At 38.8% G+C, this 18500-nt stretch overlaps 1 protein-coding gene across 1 annotated transcript in view; it reads right to left on the bottom strand.

The window, feature by feature from the left end:
- AKAP9 (A-kinase anchoring protein 9) overlaps positions 1-18500 on the bottom strand; it is a 116989-nt gene that overhangs the window by 60808 nt on the left and 37681 nt on the right. The window contains 10 exon segments of the mRNA XM_040964985.1: positions 717-809; positions 1448-1544; positions 3535-3718; positions 4429-4498; positions 4500-4541; positions 10055-10140; positions 10757-10895; positions 12212-12291; positions 13786-13999; positions 15821-18208. Coding sequence (XP_040820919.1) covers positions 717-809; positions 1448-1544; positions 3535-3718; positions 4429-4498; positions 4500-4541; positions 10055-10140; positions 10757-10895; positions 12212-12291; positions 13786-13999; positions 15821-18208 — 3393 coding nt within the window.

Genomic DNA, 18500 nt, shown 5'->3' with positions numbered 1-18500 from the left:
CACAACATTTCAGTTTTCACTTCTTTCCAGGAGCTAAGTATATTCATCTCAGACATGATAAGTAAATCTTTATGCCCGGATCTCTCTTTGGGTCTTAACCTCATTTAGATTTGCCCTAACTTTTTTATACATTTCCTTTATGTCCTGTTAATTCAACCCCTTTTAAATACATCCTTTTAAATTATATATGCTCCACTGTGATTATTACATTGTAACAGTTTCTTATAAAAAATGACAAGCAAAGTTACAATTCAACAGTTTAACATATACCCAGTTAGGCATATGCATTTCGGAAGGATAAACAAAGACATAAGAAATGGAATCATACACCAGCAGGTTATACAGAATGACAGTCAAGAACTTAAAGGATGAGCCTGGGTAGCAGGTAGGGATAAGCAGCCTAAGTGAAACTCACTTTGAGAAGCTCCTGCATTTAGCCAGGAGTTAACTTTCCATGGTAATCCTGCCTTAGTACCTGCAATTACTATCCAGAAGGTAATATACAGAGATTAACATCTCCTCCTCTCCTTCTCAAAGAAAAATTTACAGAACACTTCACCTAAAGGCAACTCTAGGTGATAGCATTACCTGAAAATGTAAATATGAAATGTATAGAAACATACAGTTAAAAGGACATTCCACAAAAAATCTACATTTTCTGAAAACTGAAAAGTTATGTCCAGCAACATAATCTTCCAGATAAACCATAAATTTACCTTAGCTACTTCTTCTTCTAATCGTTCTTGGTACTGTTTTTCCAGCATCTTAACCATATTTGTTTCTGGTTTCACTTGAGATTCTCCAGAAAACTAAATTTAAAAGAAAAATGACATGTTTATTTACACTAAATACTCAGCATTTATTTTTAAACTTCTATTCTGTGAAAGTTTTAAAGAAATCGCTTTCTTACAAATTTTCTATGCAGTCTTAGCAAAATACAAATTCTAGTTTTCCTCTAGGATTCAGAAATCTAAAATCTACGGAGGAGGATCAGACAGGGGTCTCGAGGTGCAGCTCTGAGGAACTGGGAATGCCAAAGGTGAGGCCAGGCAGCAGGGGACTCAAGCAACTTTCCCACAGGATGTACTGCGCTGCAGGACCTTATCGTCTACCTTGGCCTCGGCATCTTAGATTTGGGGGATTCCTAAATCCTGCTGTAGAGTTGGCATGACCCTACACCTCACAGTTGGAAGAACTGTGTTGAACAGGACACAGAAGCCAATCAGAAACACAGCACACATCAAACCTTGCCATATGCTGGGGAGTCTCAACTTAAGCTTCCCATCTTTACCTATACATTCTTTTATTCAAGAGAGCCTAATATTTATTATGCCTACTTCTCAGCAACTATTCACTTCTCAGCAACTATTTACTAAATCACAGATACAAAAATTAAAAGAAAAATAAAACCAGTGTACCTAATAGTTTAAAGATTAAAACTAAATACCTCTACTGTACCATCAGTACTGTCTTCTGGACAATTTCCAGGATACATTGTTCTCTGTACATCTGAGTCCACAATTACTGTTGAACCATTGGAGAAGCTAAACATAAATTTAAAAAAAAAGTATTATTGTGTGTGTTAATTACTGTTTGTTCAGAATTTATATCATATGTGAAATGTGTACTGGGGTAAGGGAGACACAAATGGGAGTCAAGGGTTTTTAGACATTATAAGCCAAAATCATATTTAACTCATTTTTCCAAGCAAAAGTAACACAACTGAATGATATTTCAACATATCACCTTTGTGCCATTCTACAGAAAATTAAGTAGGAATCTATGAGACACAATTCTGGAGACTCATGTGGGGTAACGAAAACAGGGCTCAGGAGAACACAGAGACAGGAGACCCGCAGGCAGTGAGGACGTTTCGCATGCAAATATCTGAGCAAGATGGTTCTAGGTGGAAGAAACAGCCAATGAGAAGCGTCCACAGCAGAAGCGCAGCAACACGCTCATTCACAGACCCCGGAAGAGTGCACGATTTGAGCTCGGTGAAGCAACGAGTGACTCGGTAGAGATGACAGTCAGAGAGGCAAAGGAACACATCATGTAGGGCCCAGTAAGGCCCCGCAAGGGAAGAACACAGGAGTTACACTACCCATCCTAAACTCAGAGCATGTTCTGGCACCTGTGTGGGTCATGGTGAAACAGACTTCAGGGAAGTCCGGGTAATCCGGGTGAGATGTGAGGGGCAGGGACCAGGGGGGGAAGGAGGAGCAGGCGCAGCTCATCTGCACCTTAAAGGTGGCGAGACAGGATTGCGACAGACTGAAGAAGGGTAGGAAAGGGTTGTGATGGCAGCAGCAGTTCTTAGAAGATGCAGAGCTCTACTCTGCTCGTGGTGAACTACAGCAGGAGACAGTCATGCAGAGACAATTTAAAGAGCATGTGAAAAACCCTTAGACTCCCTGCAAACCCTCCACATCAAAGTGGCAAAGAATATATAAAATATGTGAAAAGAATATATGATAAATATAAGCACGAGACCTGATTTAACCTAGAATCTTCGTAGAGTAACTGTGGGAGTAAAATTCTTACAGAAAAGGTTATTTGGTTTATACCAACATTTATTTTCCACATTTTAGGGCTGGCATAGTGGTTAAAGCCACCACCTAGATGCCAGTTCATGATGGAGCTGCTCTACTTCTAATCTAGCTCCCTGCTAATGGCCTGGGAAAGCAGCAAGAGATAATCCAAGTGCTTGGAAAAAGCTTCTGCCCCCAGCCTGGCTCAAGCCCTGGTTGTTGCACCATTTGGAGAGTGAACCAGCACATGGGAGAGCTCTCTCTCTCTGCCTGCCCATAACTGCCCATAACATTTAAAAAGATACTTTCCACATTTCAAAGATGTTATCTCCTGCCTTTATTTCTTTAAAATGTGGCATATCTTATCTCTTTGCTGAACTTACAAGAACCAACACAGTATTTAAAGGAAATGTACAATAGAGACCATTATATCCAAGTGTGAAGATAAAATGCAGTAAACATCTCTACTTTCAAATCAAAGGTGGATTTCCAATGTAAGTTTTAAATATATCTTGACAATACGATGCTAGACTCTGCCATTATCCACACCGACAATGTCAGGATACATTTAAATAGTAGAATGATGGATTTTGACTGTTTTTGAAGCACTACACTATTGTAATAATAGAGGGGAAACCAGTGGGGGGAAGAGGATCTGCGGTGGGAAGGAGGAGAAATCCCAGAGCCTATGGAACTGTGTTATAAAATGATTATTTTTTAAAAAGAGAAAAATATTGCTGAGAGAGTGGATTTAAAGTGTTGTCATCACAAAAAAAAGTGATTTGTGATGAAATGCAAATGCCTATTAGCTAAATTTTGATATTCCTTGAAGTACATATGCTGTAAAACAAGATGATGATAAACCTATACAATTTGTGTCTGTTAATAAATAAATGAAAATTAGATTCAAAGTAAAAAAAAGAAAGAAAAAGAATTCTCTGGGTGATGCTGCAGATGTTATAGCTACAAACACTGCTGGCTGGGGCCGGAAGGAGAGGGCTACCTTGGCTGAATAGGGTGAAGCCTCTGCTGCAAACAGCGGACTTGGGCCCCAGAGTTTCCATCAGTCTCTTCCGACTGTGGCTGCAAAGGGGATCTGGAGTGCTCCAGTTGCTGGACTTCATCTCCAAGTTGCTTCATCCGTCCAGAGGCTTGCTGAGAGGGTAACCTGCCTCCATGACTGACACCTACCATAGAAGCAGAACAAAGTGCTGGATACAAATTTCTTAGGGAAATACCACAATCCTTTATTTGTAAACACAGAAAACTTCATCCTTGTGTGAAAAAAGCCTTTTAAGCAGTAAAAACTCATGTTTAAAATTGAACTAATTTGATAAAAAGAAAACAGTATAATTCAAGATCATTTTTTCTTTCCTCATAGTGGTAACACCCTTAATCCGAACAATTTTATGTCTTTAAATTTAAAACAAGTTAGAATCAGAATGTAAAAAAGGGATGGAAACTTGTACTTCAGCATAGAGGAGCCAGGAAAGGAGTACCCGTGTCATGTGGTAATCATAAGATAATTTGAGGGCATGGCCACGATGGACTCAATTGCTAGAACTAATCGTGGCTTTAATAGGCCAGGTCTACATATCAGAATGGCAGTACACGTCCTAAGGTGCTTCCAGGTGGCAGCCAGGCTCGCCTGCTTAAATGGCACGATGAAAGGAGGTGGAGATATTGGGCCAAGTCCTTGACACCCTGCACCCAAGCAGGAGACCCTGAAGAAGCTTCTGGGTCCTGACTTCGGATTGGCTTAGCTCCAGGCACTACGGCCATTTGGGGAGTGGGACACTGGACAGAGCTGTGGTGGGTAAAAGTTTACCTTCAGATGAGAGCCAGGGACCTTTTTGAAGCAGTGATTTAAAGATATATGTATATGTTGAAAACTTACCAATGTCTTGTAAGTTGCTCATCTGAGAGTGAAGGGACAAGGAATGGGTCCTCTTTTAGGTAATGTGAGTGGTTTTCCGCAAATATCAAGTGTCACACGTCGATTGGCTGTCCCTTAAGCTATTGAAGGAAGAGGGGAGGGGGAGGGAAAAAAGGCTTGTGACATTGATACACAATCCAGTGAGCCCGGAAATCAAGGTTAGAGGTTCATTATTTTTCTTATTGTATTGTTTAAGATGTGATGTTGCAACAGTGTGACGGACTGACTGGGTGCAAGAATCTTGGGGGGGGGGATAGTGGTATATCGGCATACTCTCTTTGAGGACAACGAGTGATGAATAACTGTAGCCCCGTCAGAGGGGGGGTATGAGGTGGTATGTTATGTGAAGAGCTATCCATGAGTTGTTAGGAGAAGAGTTTTGAGGAATTTGGGGTTACAATCAGGTGCTTGGCGCAATTTGATGTAGGAATACTCCTAATATGGGGGGTTTATAGAAGTTGAGGGTGTGGGTGAGCTTCAGACTACACATGACGGGATTGGGGGGAACATTACTGATGTGGTGGTGATCAGCGCATGATAATATAAATTATTTATCACTGAATATATGCAAAGGGTTTCTAAATTACATGGGAAAGTGAAATTAAAATTAAAATATAATCTAAATTTTTCATGAAATTTTTGAAACCCATCCAGACTACACACAACTAAATAACTGAAAAAACTATGCTATTCTATGCAGTAAACACAAACAACAAAAATAATGAAAATAGAATCCTATTTTTTTCACTGTTAAAACCAGACAGCAATGTTGAAGATATTTGGAATTAATTTGTCCATTCACAAAATAGTGAATAGTATACATTATGACAAGGGAGAAAGGGGAGTAAGAACATAAAATTAGTAAAATAGGTGTGAGTATACTTGTCCTTACAGATTTTATCAATTAGTGGGAGAAATATATTCACATGATGAGAAATGCTGAATTATGAAATCTGTCTAAAGTAGTGCTGAGACAGAAGGAAGTCTGATGTGGATTTCAGTAATTACAAGGAAGTCAAACTTCATTTTGGATCTCAAATGCTTTTGGTAATGATTTGGGAAAGCTAAGTGGAAGAACAACAGCATCTGTGAGAGAACCTATGCCCAAGCAGGGAAGATAATGCCGATATTAGGAGGAGGGGTTGTAATCCGGGTCAAGGAGGACTGGATGAGCAGAGCATCCTGGCAGGATAGATGATCAACAGGTTAGAATGATTCGCAAGCAGCTGGCCTTCTCTGCAAGTCCTTTCCAGCCCACTCTGACTCTGTCACCTGCATATTTCAAGAGAATCTCACTTCTGCTTCCACAGCCAAAACAGAGCATGAGGTAAATCCTTAAGGTTCCTGACTAATCATGCTATAATCTTCACCTAATTCCTTCAACAAATCTTTGTCACATGCTAAATCAGCACTGTGCTAAGGGGAGGAAATAAAAGATTCTCTAATGCTGAACTGCTTCAAATCCAGTTAAAGAATCAGAAAAAATATTTTTAATAACACAAAAAGTAATGTGATACAAGTATAAATTTGCAGAATTAGCCTTGGGAACAGTAAGAAAGGGATAATCAAGTATTTAAAGCAACCAAAAGCACAAGTTTGTACAGGTGTTAGCAAACAAAGGAAAAACGTCTGAGACGGTCAACAGCGGTGATGCAGAGCAGGCAGCCTGGGGACGAGGGGCTGAAGGAAGGACCAGCACAGAGAACACGCCAAAGGTGTCACAAGATCGGAGCATTTTACAGTAGTGCAGGTGGCTTACGTGAGGAAGAACTTACTCTTCTTTCTCTGCCTTTCTGACTTCCAAATAAGTAAACGAAAATGGTGTTCACTAAACAGCTAGGATTACGTTACCAGCTTGATCTCGATCCCAACCAGACTTTAGATGCCTCTGCAAACTGTAGTGAAGATGCTCTATCACAGCATGGCATCCACAGGGCAGTGTGGTGACACAGTGGTTTAAGCTATCACCTGCAATGCTCGTCATCTCACACGGTATCAGTTTGAGTCTCACCTACTCCACTTGCGATCCAGCTCCTTGCTAATGCTCCCAGGAGAACACCACAAGATGGCCCAAGTGCTTGGGCCATGACTGCCCACGTGAGAGACCCAGATAGAGTTCCAGGTTCCTGGTTTCAGTCCGGCCCAGGCCCAGCTACTGTAGCCAACTGGAGGGTAAACCAGCGGATGTAGGATCTGTTTCTCTTTCTCTCCTCTCTCTCTGTAACTCTGCCTTTCAAATACACAATCTTTTTTAAAAATACGAAATCTGCTTATTTCCTACTGTGCTGAAAAGAGTTAGCACAGCAGCTGTGAGAAAGCCTCTGTTGAGAAAGGTCTGCTTCCAAGTTTGATCCTTGCCTGGAATTTGGAACTTGAGGAATAAACAATTCCTTATAATGTAAAACCCAGCTAAGTAGAAAGCATGGCTCACTGTGCTAATGGGATAACTGAGAACAAGGCATTTATCTTTCTTTTGTACTCCCTTCAGAATATATTTATGTATGGGGCAAGATTAATGGTCTGGGGAGAGAAATTTTAAGAAAACCCAAGCTTCTGGTTGGATGTCATTCTCCAAACGGAGAAGCGAGGAACAGCCATTTTAAGGGTAAGATGTCACTTAATTCAAACTTCCATGCGCTGAGACGCAACAGATGGCCTTTGAAAGCAGATTTCCAACTGGATGCCTGACTCTTACCTCTATGATGGGACCGACCAGCACAGAGGCCTAGAAACCAGGGAGGAGGGGAAGCAAGCGCAGACTCCTCTGCTATACCCAGAGGGGCAGCACAAGACAGGCCACTCAAGGAAAGAAACAGCTCAACTGATCCTACAGTCACTAAGTCAGCAAGGAGACAGGTCAAGCCACTGCACGGCTTGGGTTAATCCCTGAGCCTGCACTTTAAATCCAGGGTAAAAGATGCATTCATTTAGAGACAAAACTATTTTTGTTGAGCTTCTTTGAACTGTCCCTCAACTCAAAAAACAAACAAAACCCCCAAACTGTTTTAGACTATCTCATAATATTTTTAAAAGCAACAGATTTCATATAAAATTCATAAGTTTAAAGGATAGCAACATGAGGCCCCATTCAAAATGAAGAAAATGAAGCTGAGCAGGCTCTGCCCCTCTGAGTGCTTCTCCAGGATTCACTCAACCTTCTTATTTCATGAGCAGTTTATGCAAGCACTACATTTGCAACCTCCAGTATACTCCTGTCTTCTCATAGCTCACCTAAAATGAGAGAATACGGTGACAATTTGTCATAGCGGTTAAGACACTGCATCCTACAGCATGGTGCCTGGATCTGATTCTCAACTTCAGCTCTTGAACCCAGCTGCCTGGGAGACTATGGGAGACAGGTGGCTGAGACCCTGCCATCCATGTGGGAGACCCAAGACCCAAACTGACTTCCTGGTTACGGGAACACGGAGGGGCCTGAGGTTCAGAGAAAAAGGTACAGTGGTAAGGATGAGGAAGTGGACTGGGAAACAAGCACCCTGACCTTTAGTTAACCATCGCACACCCCTTTGTGCCAACCAAATCAATCAAAAATCTGGTGGCCAAAGTTTTTAAATAAAATTGGAAGAACTTGTTGGATGTCGGTACTCCAGAGTAAAGATGCACACATTCTGGAACCAGGGAAGCGAGGTGTCTCTCGTCGATGCAAGCTGTTGCTGCTGCTCGCTGTCTTAAAAAGAATTAGGCCAAGCGGCAAATACCTATGTGCACTGCTTGTTATTGTGCGCTTTCCCATACTACGTCATACGTGTTACCCTGGAGAGCGGGGAGACAAGAATGGAGAGAAAGCAGAAAGGTGATAATTAAGGAATTACATGACTTCTGTCAAGGCAAGGTCAGAGAAGTAAAAGCTGAAAGCTTGTTGACCGAGACAGGGAGAGGTGAGCGATGGGAAATTCTGTCTACATGTGATTCAAAAAGAAAGAGAAGCTCAGACAACAGACAAAGGGAAGTGTCACACTGAGAGGGGATCAGTTATGTTCTAGAGACGAGGAACATGAAGAGGAAGCAGAGAGAGAAAACAATGACAGAAACAGAGAAAAACAGAAAAATTTGCCCGAAAACAATAAGTAGGGAGGAAACACAAAAGAAATCTCTGCAATCAAGAGAAAGAGGATATCAACTGGAGTACAAGAAATAAAATAACCTCTTTAATGAAAAAGAGTAACTTCTGGGACAGGATGAAGCTGAAAGTAGCGCACACGGTCCTGAGTAAGCCAGCTGAAGTAATACACTCAGAGACGTGAGGGCTAAAGGCGGCTCTGAGTGCAACACACAAGGGCTATGGAAGGCTGAAGGACGCTAACTGAAGAGGCAATGACAGCATGAACATCAAAGACACTTCAAGCGACCCTGAGGGCCCAGCGAGGTCACTCAATGACGACCCTCTGAGGGTCCTGCGGCCCTTAGAAGCCAAGGAGGAGGAGGGTAGAAGGGCACATGCAGCCCACACCAGGGCAGCAGAGAGACCACAGGTGTGGAAGGCCGGGGTCCCGGCAAGCAAACAATGCAATGAAGACAGTACACTGTGAAGGAAAGCAAAAAGGAATAGTACAGAAATGCCCAGTTAGAAAAGGGTCTGAATCTGCCTACTGGCCCTCCTGTTTAATTACCTACAAGACGCAGGAGTAAGCATCAGATTTTAATAAAAGCTGGATAAGGTTGTGTGTAATAATACAGAAAGGAACGGGGAGCAAGAAAGGGAGAGAGCCACAAAGGGAAGAGCAGAATTTTAACCAAATATTCCTCATTAGCAATGCAGCTTTCACTGCCTATCAGTTAAACATTTCAGATCTGCCTAAGCATTTTAATATAAATTGGTATGAAACAGAACCCAGAAAGATATTTCTTAACATGAGAATTATACACATATCAATGCTAATATATGCTTTATTTTTCTGATATAGTTCATAAGTTTCCATGCCATGTAGACTCTTATTTTCTAAGAATACATTTTTAAAACTGCTTGAAAATAAAGTTGATATAACAGTGTGAAACTAATGAACTATGTGTTAAATATCTAATCATCAAGCTTCTCTAAAACAGAAAAAAAAATTTAAAAAATATTACCTGTTGAAATGCTTACAAAATATTTTATCATGATTTCAAAAATCTCTCAAAAGAAATTAAACACTCAATTTGCAGAAATTCCTTAATCCTTTCATGGCGCTGAAGTTCTTTACAGCATTTTTCCTAATCTATTTCATGTTTACTTTTTCTTTAAAAGGAGGCACACAGACAGAAGTGGAGAGCTGCTACCCACCAGCTCAGTCCCCAGATAACTGCCCTCACGGGGGTGGGGGGGTGGAGGAAAAGTGAAGCTGGAGCTGGGATGGCAAGCCAGGCCTCCCATGTGCGCTGCGTGGGTCAGCATCACTGCCTGCCAGTGGCAGAAAGGGCCTCTACTGGCAGAAAGATGGGGTCAGGAACCACCCCAAGGACGGCAAGGTGGGCGATGGCCAGCCTAACTGCTATCTGGCCCCTTGTTAACTTTCACATAAAGCAGCTTACAAAAGTCAGGTAATACAACACGTAAAAATATTCTAAATATATTTTCCACTTTACAAACCTTGTTTACTCGTGTCTGAAGCACCAAGAGTTTGTTGTATTCCTCTTTTACTTGATTGAGAAGAGTTTGCATGTTTTCTTGAAAGTCTAGATGGTAACCAAATAATTATATAATTTCAGTCCATAGTAAAATTCTGCATCTTCCAATAAATATTCATCTTGAGAAAACTGTCCACTAGAAATAAACCTCATGTACTTTGAAACTAAAATTAAAATCTCATTAATGTGAAGGACTTATTACAAGGATAACTTAACAATTTTGCTTTACAGCATATTAACTTCTTTTGGGAATCAATAATTTGGACACAAACAGATAAGGCTAGGAAATATTCTTCCTGTGAAGAACAATAAAAAAATAATTGATGGTCAATTTTGTGAAACTAATGCTGAACTTACACTAAGGCAAATATTTCTTAACATTGTTTCTTATTTCTCAAATTTTTTTTACTTGTTTTTAAAATAACCATTGACATAAACACATTCAACAAATACAGGAAAAAGGAAATGTATGGAAAGCTTCAACAACCTTCACAGCTAATAAAAGCAACAGATATATATTAAATATAAGGTCTTATAAATAATGAAAAGGCAAATTCAACTTGAGAAACTTAACTTGGCCTCAAATGATCGAATCATTGTTAAAGGTGAAAGCTGCTAATTAGGAAATTCAACACAGTTCAATAATGTGGTAAGCTTTTATTACCTTGAACTTTACATCTGTAATCTTGAAATTGAGACTCTTGACATTCAGAAGTGTGATCAACAGGATTCTCTTTTCCTTCTACATTTATTTCACATTTTACAGTAGGAGTATAATATTCACCAAGGACATGGCATAAAGTCTATTAACAGTAACAGCAAAACTTTTTAAAGAAATTAACACTTGATTTATGCCTCCAAAAATCATTAAACACCAACTTCTTAGATGCAAAAACTTTCAAAATAGCACAGTAAGCAAATATTCCTCCATACACCAATTCAATCTTCACAAGAAATAATCAAGTCTAAACTTTTTTCCCCTATATATAAGACACGACATCTCACAGTAGGAAAACACTGTTAAGCTTCACTGACAATAATACAATTTTTCTGTTTCCTTTTATGATAAAACATATCTTTAGTCATGACCTAGTTTACATCCTATTCTGATGGAATCGCTATAATATTAACTACTTCTGGAAAAAAAAAACCACAGGACAAAAACGGAAGTTCAGAAAATGATGATCAGAAAGAAGTCTAGGGGCACAGCACCAAGAGTCCAGATTCCAGCTCCCGGACAATGCGGACCTTGCAAAGCAGGTGACTCGGGTACTTTATGGTCCCTGCCTCCCTCGTGGGGGACCCAGACTGTGTTCCTAGTACAGGCTTTGACCTGGTCCAGCCCTGCTGCTGTGAGCATTTGGAAAGTGAACCAGCAGTGGGATATTCTTGCTTTGCTTCGTTTTTCTGCTTTTGAAGTAATTTTTAAAATACAGTCTATATTACGATCTACCAAGCAGGTGATTTTATATTCGTTTACTTTTGTATAGCATAAAAATAGTCCTCTGTGCTTTATATAAGAAAATTAAAAATGTCTAATATGCATTATTTCAGTTGTCTTCCTCAACAATATATTAACGTCATATAAAACAACATATGCCACATAATCATTTGCTAAGCTTTGCCTCTCCTCGTCACACAACTGAAGTAACCATTAACAACTTCCAGATTTATACACAAAATCTATTAGCAACCAAGTCTACTGCTGGTTTTTCGTGAGATTTGCTTAAAAGTCAACCTATACTGTCAATTAATAACTGAGTTTATTAAATTTCAGCACAGCCCTGAAGATGGAATTTGATCCCATTAGAGTTTCTTTTAGAAACTTTAATCAGCCAATTTTAGATGAAGAAACAAGGACCTAGGAAAATTAAGACAGCTCGTCATGGCAACATTGACAATTAGAGTCTGTTCAATTGATGAGATAATTTGCTTTTTGATTCAAACTGATTATCAGAAAAATGTTAAGTGTTTGTTTTAAGCTTAAATCTCCGCTTACTCCCTACATGAATACGAAGTAAGACAGCTGGGAAAACCAGTCTGTATGATTCTGCTCACCAAAGCAGCAGTAAGTTAGGATTCAGCACTTATCTAAAGGTACTTCTGTCTAGTTTCTTACCTGTGAAATACAGGAACATTCCTCAGCTACTGCCTCCTGAAGTTTTCCAAGGAGTGCCTGTAAAGGCTTTGCTTCATCGCCTAACGGAACAGACGCTGCATTGAGACATTCAGCTAACATATTTAAGTGAGCTATCATATCCTAGGTTTCTCCTGGAAGCCTCTCTGCTGTAACAGTCTTTAAATCTTTCAAAATTACTTTTCAATTGCTCAATGTCAACTGTCTCAAATGATATGTAAGATTTTCAATTTTCAGTGTACAAATGGTATATAGCAGTGACTACATTTTTTTTGCAACAAGTCAATACAAGAAATATAGTTATATACATCTTTCATATGCATGCATTTAAAATAAAAATTCCCAAATCAATATTACTCTTTCTATTTGTTATATAGTTCAATGTCTTTTGTCCTATTCTCCCATTTTAAAAATGTTACATTAAACTGACTTCATTGGCCATTAATAGACTCATTAATTTGGAATTTGGGAAACAGTCATGAAAACCATACTTCAAATCCTGTTAAACAGAAGCCCCCAGAACTCCTTTGTGAAAAAAAATATGTATCCTTTGTGTAAAATCACTCTTGAAATTATATGCTATTGGCACTGGCAGCTCCAACAGAAAAACTCATGAATCACTTCCATCTTAAAGGCAAGGTGTAGGCCTAAAGTACCCTGAACAGTGGAAACCTGGTTAAAGGAATAATTAAGTAACTATTAAAAGATTAACGGTGGTTGGGTGTGTGGCTTACTGTTTAGATGGCCTGGCTTAAAAGTCCCAGCTTTGCTCCCAATCAGAGCTTCCTGTAATGTGCCCCCTATTGTGCAGCACAAGATAGTAGCAACTCCATTGCTACCAAACAGTGGGAGGTCTGGATTCAGTTCTGCACTGCTGGCTTTAGCTGCAAACCCAGGACCACTGCTGTTATCTGGGTAGTGAACTAGTGTGTGGGAGCTTGTTTTCTCTTATTTCTTAACTCTCTGTCTCTGCTTCTCAAATAAATTTCAAATTAAAAAATAAATAAAATCTTGAAGTCTTATCATCAACAGTATAAAGCTTAAATATGCTTCATTCTGAGTGCAGAAAGCATTTTCTAATCAAGCTTTTTCCAATCTCTCTGACTCCACCTCACTCATTTACTTCTCATATAATTTAAATTTTTACTTATCCAAAATAGACAAATTCCTAACATGTCCAGAGCTTAAAGACTGCAGAGCTCCCCCTGAAATTCCAACCCCTCTATTCCTGCCCACTGCTTCGCTCTACTCACCCTCCTAGAAGGTACAAGACTTTCCTTTTGCCATTCTTTCTATTCATTCTTCTATTTCAGAAATTGTCCGTTTACTTTACAAATGCATTCCCAACAGACTGTGGCTTGTGGTGGTAAAATGATTCCCGGACTTTAGCTTTTTCAAGTACTTAGATGTCCAATGATTACGCAAACTATTGTACAGAGGACTGGGACACCCAAATCCCCTTCCTCAAAGAATTCTAAGACAGGGACAGAATCAAATGGCAGGCTTTCAGTGAAAACTTACTTGATCCTTGACACTTCTAAGTGAAAACAATTTACCTGCTTCTTGTATTTTTGTGTTTTGTAGTTCTAACTGGTGTATTTCCTGAAGTTCTTTGATCTTTTCCTCTTGAGCAGAGATAAGCTCCTCTTTCAGTCTGCAAAGAGCTTTATCTTTTTCGTTTTCCATGTATTCACGAACCTGATCCACTTGTGTGGAATATACGAGGGAGAGGCATATGCGCTGGGCTTCCATCTGCAGCCTTAAGTCATTCTTAAAGCAGATGCATATAAACATTAGAAAATGACACAAGGACAAATCATTTAGCTTCTACTTCTAACTAACCACAAGGGGGAAACACACAGGAGTTTGAGAACTGAAAGTCTTTTTTTTCACTCTTCATTCCGCTGCACTGTTCTACTGGACTTTTTCAAGAAAAACAGCACAATGTCTGCATTACCCCAATATTACAGCAAATTCTGACATTGGATTTTTAAATTTTCTCCGCAACATTTATTACCACCTGGTACATACTGTTTATTTGGCTATCCTATTTCCTTTAACTCCTTTAAAATATAAGCTTTATTCTTAATTGCCTATTTTTATTCACTGTTCTGTGATCAGAGCCTAAAACAGAACCTTGGAATGTAGCACGGACTCTTTAAGCATGACGAAATAAATGCTGATTTCAAGTCTTCCTCATCACATGCCTGAAACATCACCAGAATGTGGAACTATCTGTGAGTTTTCCATAATGTTCCACTGACGTATCTGTTCAACCCAACATCAAATCACACAACCCACTACAATTTTATAAGCTCAGATATAAGAAACATGTTTTTCTACTATGTTCTCAGCCATGTCTGAATATTCACTTTTCTACCACAACTTAGAGTCTCTTATTCAAGATCATCAAAAACTTTTTGGAAGTTTGATCAAAATTACAATGAAAGTAGGTAACGTGTAGACAGCTGACATTGTCCTTTGTATCTTTCTACTACTTGATATGATGCACATTAACAAAGCCAGGTGTTTATGACCATCTTGTAAAAATAACTTTGGGGACCTGCACTGTGGCACAGCAAGCTAATCCTTCGCCTATAGTGCCAGCGTCCCAAACAGGTGCTAGTTTGTGTCCTGGATGCTCCACTTCCAATCTAACTTTCTGCTTATGGCCTGGGAAAGCAGTGGAGGATGGCCCAAGTACTTTGCTCCTGTACCAACAAGGAAGACCCAGAAGAAGCTTCCAGCTTCTGAGCAGCCCAGATCTAGATGTTACAGCTACTTGGGGAGTGAACCAGCGATGAAAGATCTCTCTCTCTCTCCTTCTAACTATGCCTTTCAATAAAAATAAATCCATCTTTAAAAGAATAATTTTCATAGCTAAAGCTCAAAACATCTTTCATAGGTCTCAAGTTTTGTTTTTTCATATTTTTATGTCATATCTACTGCTGCCAAATCAACTAAGAATTCTAAAATAATAAAGTTGGCAAATGATAACTGATCAGAAGTCTCCTAATATTACTCATTGAATACATTTTTTCAATTCTTTAGATATATTCAGAATTAATTCTGCTTTCTCTCCTTCAGGTATCACAAGACTCTGAAAGAACTCCAATCTTTACTTTTTCCTCTAGGGAAATACAATTTCATAACTACCAACCAAGTATAAACAGTACTGAACAGCCCAAGACTTCATTTTCACTTGGGGAACCTTGGCTACTCCAACATAAAACAAAACTTTTTATAATCAATCTTTGAGACCGCAACAGAAGATCACAAATTTAAATCGGTAACCTTTCTACAGCCGAGATTCTCAATGGTCATTTAAACACTGTCTTTCCAAAGAAAATGTGGACGCATCAGTATGTTTTATATTCTGAGTAGAACATAGAAGAGATTAACTAAAGCACAGGCCACAGATGGTTAAGAAAAAGAAAAAGCTAAGGTAAATGGTAAAGAAATGATAAGCCTGGCTGAAAATTAAATTTCATTCTCTTGTATGAATGTGAATTTGTTCCAACAACGTAGAAACTTGCCATATGAAATATGCATTTTCACTGTGACTTCCCAGATACAATTAAGTACACGTACCTGTTCTGATTTAAGTACACTGAGTTCTTGCTGAAGTTTGTCACTTTCACTTGGTTCAATTGCCCCAAGCGATGATTCTTTTGTTACCAAGGTCAAATGATCCAAAAACAACTGTTCTTGCTTGCTTGTTTTTCCGACAGGCAGATTAGCAAAGGGAATTTTGTCTGTCACTGTTAGTCTCGATTCTTCACTAGAACCTTTCTTTGTGTGAGAAACTGATGCTCCACCATCCATACTTGTCACAGGACCAATTTCGTCGCTTAGAGAATTTAACTGAGTGTTCTCCATATAGCTGTTTTCTGTCCCATTATGACAAAGTATTCCTTCCAGCTCTCTACATCTCAATAAAACCCGCTCTTTCTCTTGCTTTAAAGATTTAACTTCTTCATTCAGAAAGTCAATCTCAACATGCTGCTGTTTTAATTGTTCAGAAAGATTAGACAGTCTCTCTGAGAGTTCCAGTTTTTCTCGCTTGGTGACCTCAAGTTTTTCCATAAGTTCTGTTGTATCCTTCTCAACAACCTCACTGGCTTCCAACGGCTCTGATAACATGGTTTTGTCATCTTCAGAGGCTGAGCTTTTCACTTTCACAGTGGGTAGATTTATTCTTTGCAAATGAAGCTCTTCATTAAGTGCTTCAAGTTTACGTTTGTACTCTAATTCTTGCTTATTCTTACTGTCTTCCAAATCATCTTTTACTTTGAGAAGGCAAGCATATTCTTCCTGTAACTCTTGATAGTTAACCTCAAAGTTTTTTTCAGCAAATGAAAACGTATTTCTTTGCTTTTCAATTTCTTCGTTTAATTGAATACACTGTTGTTTGAGGCCCTCATTTTCTTCTGTGAGTATTTCTATTTCTTTCTGCCAGCTACAGTCTTTGGAATTAGACTTAGTGGAGTCCATGACAATCACTCCTTCGTCTTCACTAACAGAAGTATTTATTTTCAACATGTTTTCTAGAGTCTTCTTTTCATCTTTAAGAATGCTATTCTCTGCTTCAAGCTGCACACATTTTGCTTGAAGGTCATCCTCTTTTTCCTTCATTTGCTTCTCCAATAACTCAGTTTTAAGTTGTAATTCTTGAACTTCTTGTTCTAGTGTACCCTTTTCCTTTTCTTCCTGCCTGAGTATTTCGATTTCTTTTTGAAGTTCACTGATTTGAAGGGTCATTTCTTCAGATTTTGAATTCACAAGGAACTGCTGTGAATCTTTTAGCTTTGAAATTTCCAAAATCAACTGATTCTGCTTTGTTATCAAATTATCTTTTTCCAACTGCATGGTTTCTATCTTTTGACTCATTTCACTCTGTAAGCCATCTATCTGCTGTTTATAGTGAATGCCCAAGTTTTCCTTAAGCTTTTCAGTGTTTATTCGGTGTTCAATTTCCAAATCTTCCTTCAGCTTGGAAAGTTCCTCTTCATGACTAAACAGAAGTTGTGTTCTCAGTCTCTCCAATTCGGCCTCTTGTGACTCAGCCATTCTGTCTAATACAGCATTTTTCTCTTTTTCTAACATTTCAAGTTTGATCTTGTAATTTGTAACTTCTGCTTCATGTTTTAATTCTAATTCCCTCCTGGATTCAGATGCTGAAACGATCTGAGCTTTCAAATCTTCCACTGTACTAAGGGACCTGTACGCTTCATTCAGTTTACTTTCTTGTTCAGCTATTGTCTGTCTTGCTCTCTGGATTTGGTCCCTTGAAAAGCTCAATTCTTCAAAAAGATCTTCAAGCTGTCTTTGTAAAGCAGACTTCTCTCCTGAAATCACTCCCAGTTCTTCCTTGAGTTTCTCCTTTTGAGAGTTAGTATCTTGCAATTTTATGTTCAACTCATTTATTGCCATGGTCATTAACTTAACTTGATCTTCATTAACAGCAGCATGTGGATATGATTTCAAAGCACTCTCCACTTCTCCCTTATGCTGTGCTTTAAGTTCCTCTATTTGCGACAAGTGCTGCTTTATTAATTCTTGTTTCATCTGCACAATCTGCTGCCCATACATCTCATCCAACTCCGCTCGAAGCTGTTCCAACTTTCTTTGTGTTTCTTGTTCCATTCTTTGCACTACATCAACTTCAAATTGGTTATCTTTATGATTTCTCTTCTGAAGCTCTTCAACTGTCCCCATCAACTGCTTTATTTCTTCAGAACATTGTCTTTCTTTTTGCTTAGAACTGGTCAGCTCTAATTTCATATTTTTAATCTCTTGGTTTTTTTGTACAACCTGTTCTTGTAATTCTCCTAATAATTTATCAGAAACTGTTACTTTATCTTTCAGTTCAAGAGCTTTTTTTTCTTCTTCTACTATTTTTGTACTTAATTCTTCAATGATAGCCTCCTTTTCTTGTATTTCTTTTTTATTTGCATTTTCTATTTTTTTATCTTGCTCCTTTTGGAAAAAAATATAAGAAATGTATTTTTAGCTTCTGAGAATTTATATCTCTTAACCTCATTACCAAAAGACAGATAAGAATATTACTTAATTATTTATCAAAACTTTACCAAATGTCAGGTAAGAACCCGGACAACCAACACTGTCTGGCAGTAAACATGACAACACTTCAGGACTTCTTGGGAGAAAAACATTTCTCTTCCACTTCTAAGACTAAAATTTTCAACTTAAAAATCCAACTGATGAAAAGTCTCTAAGCCATTATGTGCTCCCCTTTTATTGGATAAAC

The sequence above is a fragment of the Ochotona curzoniae genome, unplaced genomic scaffold (genome assembly GCF_017591425.1).
Source record: "Ochotona curzoniae isolate NIBS_2020 unplaced genomic scaffold, NIBS_Ocur_1.0 scaffold_3835, whole genome shotgun sequence".
Classification (NCBI taxonomy): domain Eukaryota; kingdom Metazoa; phylum Chordata; class Mammalia; order Lagomorpha; family Ochotonidae; genus Ochotona; species Ochotona curzoniae.
The sequence above is the reverse complement of the archived record's forward strand: the minus strand, read 5'-3'. Positions and strand labels throughout refer to the sequence as shown.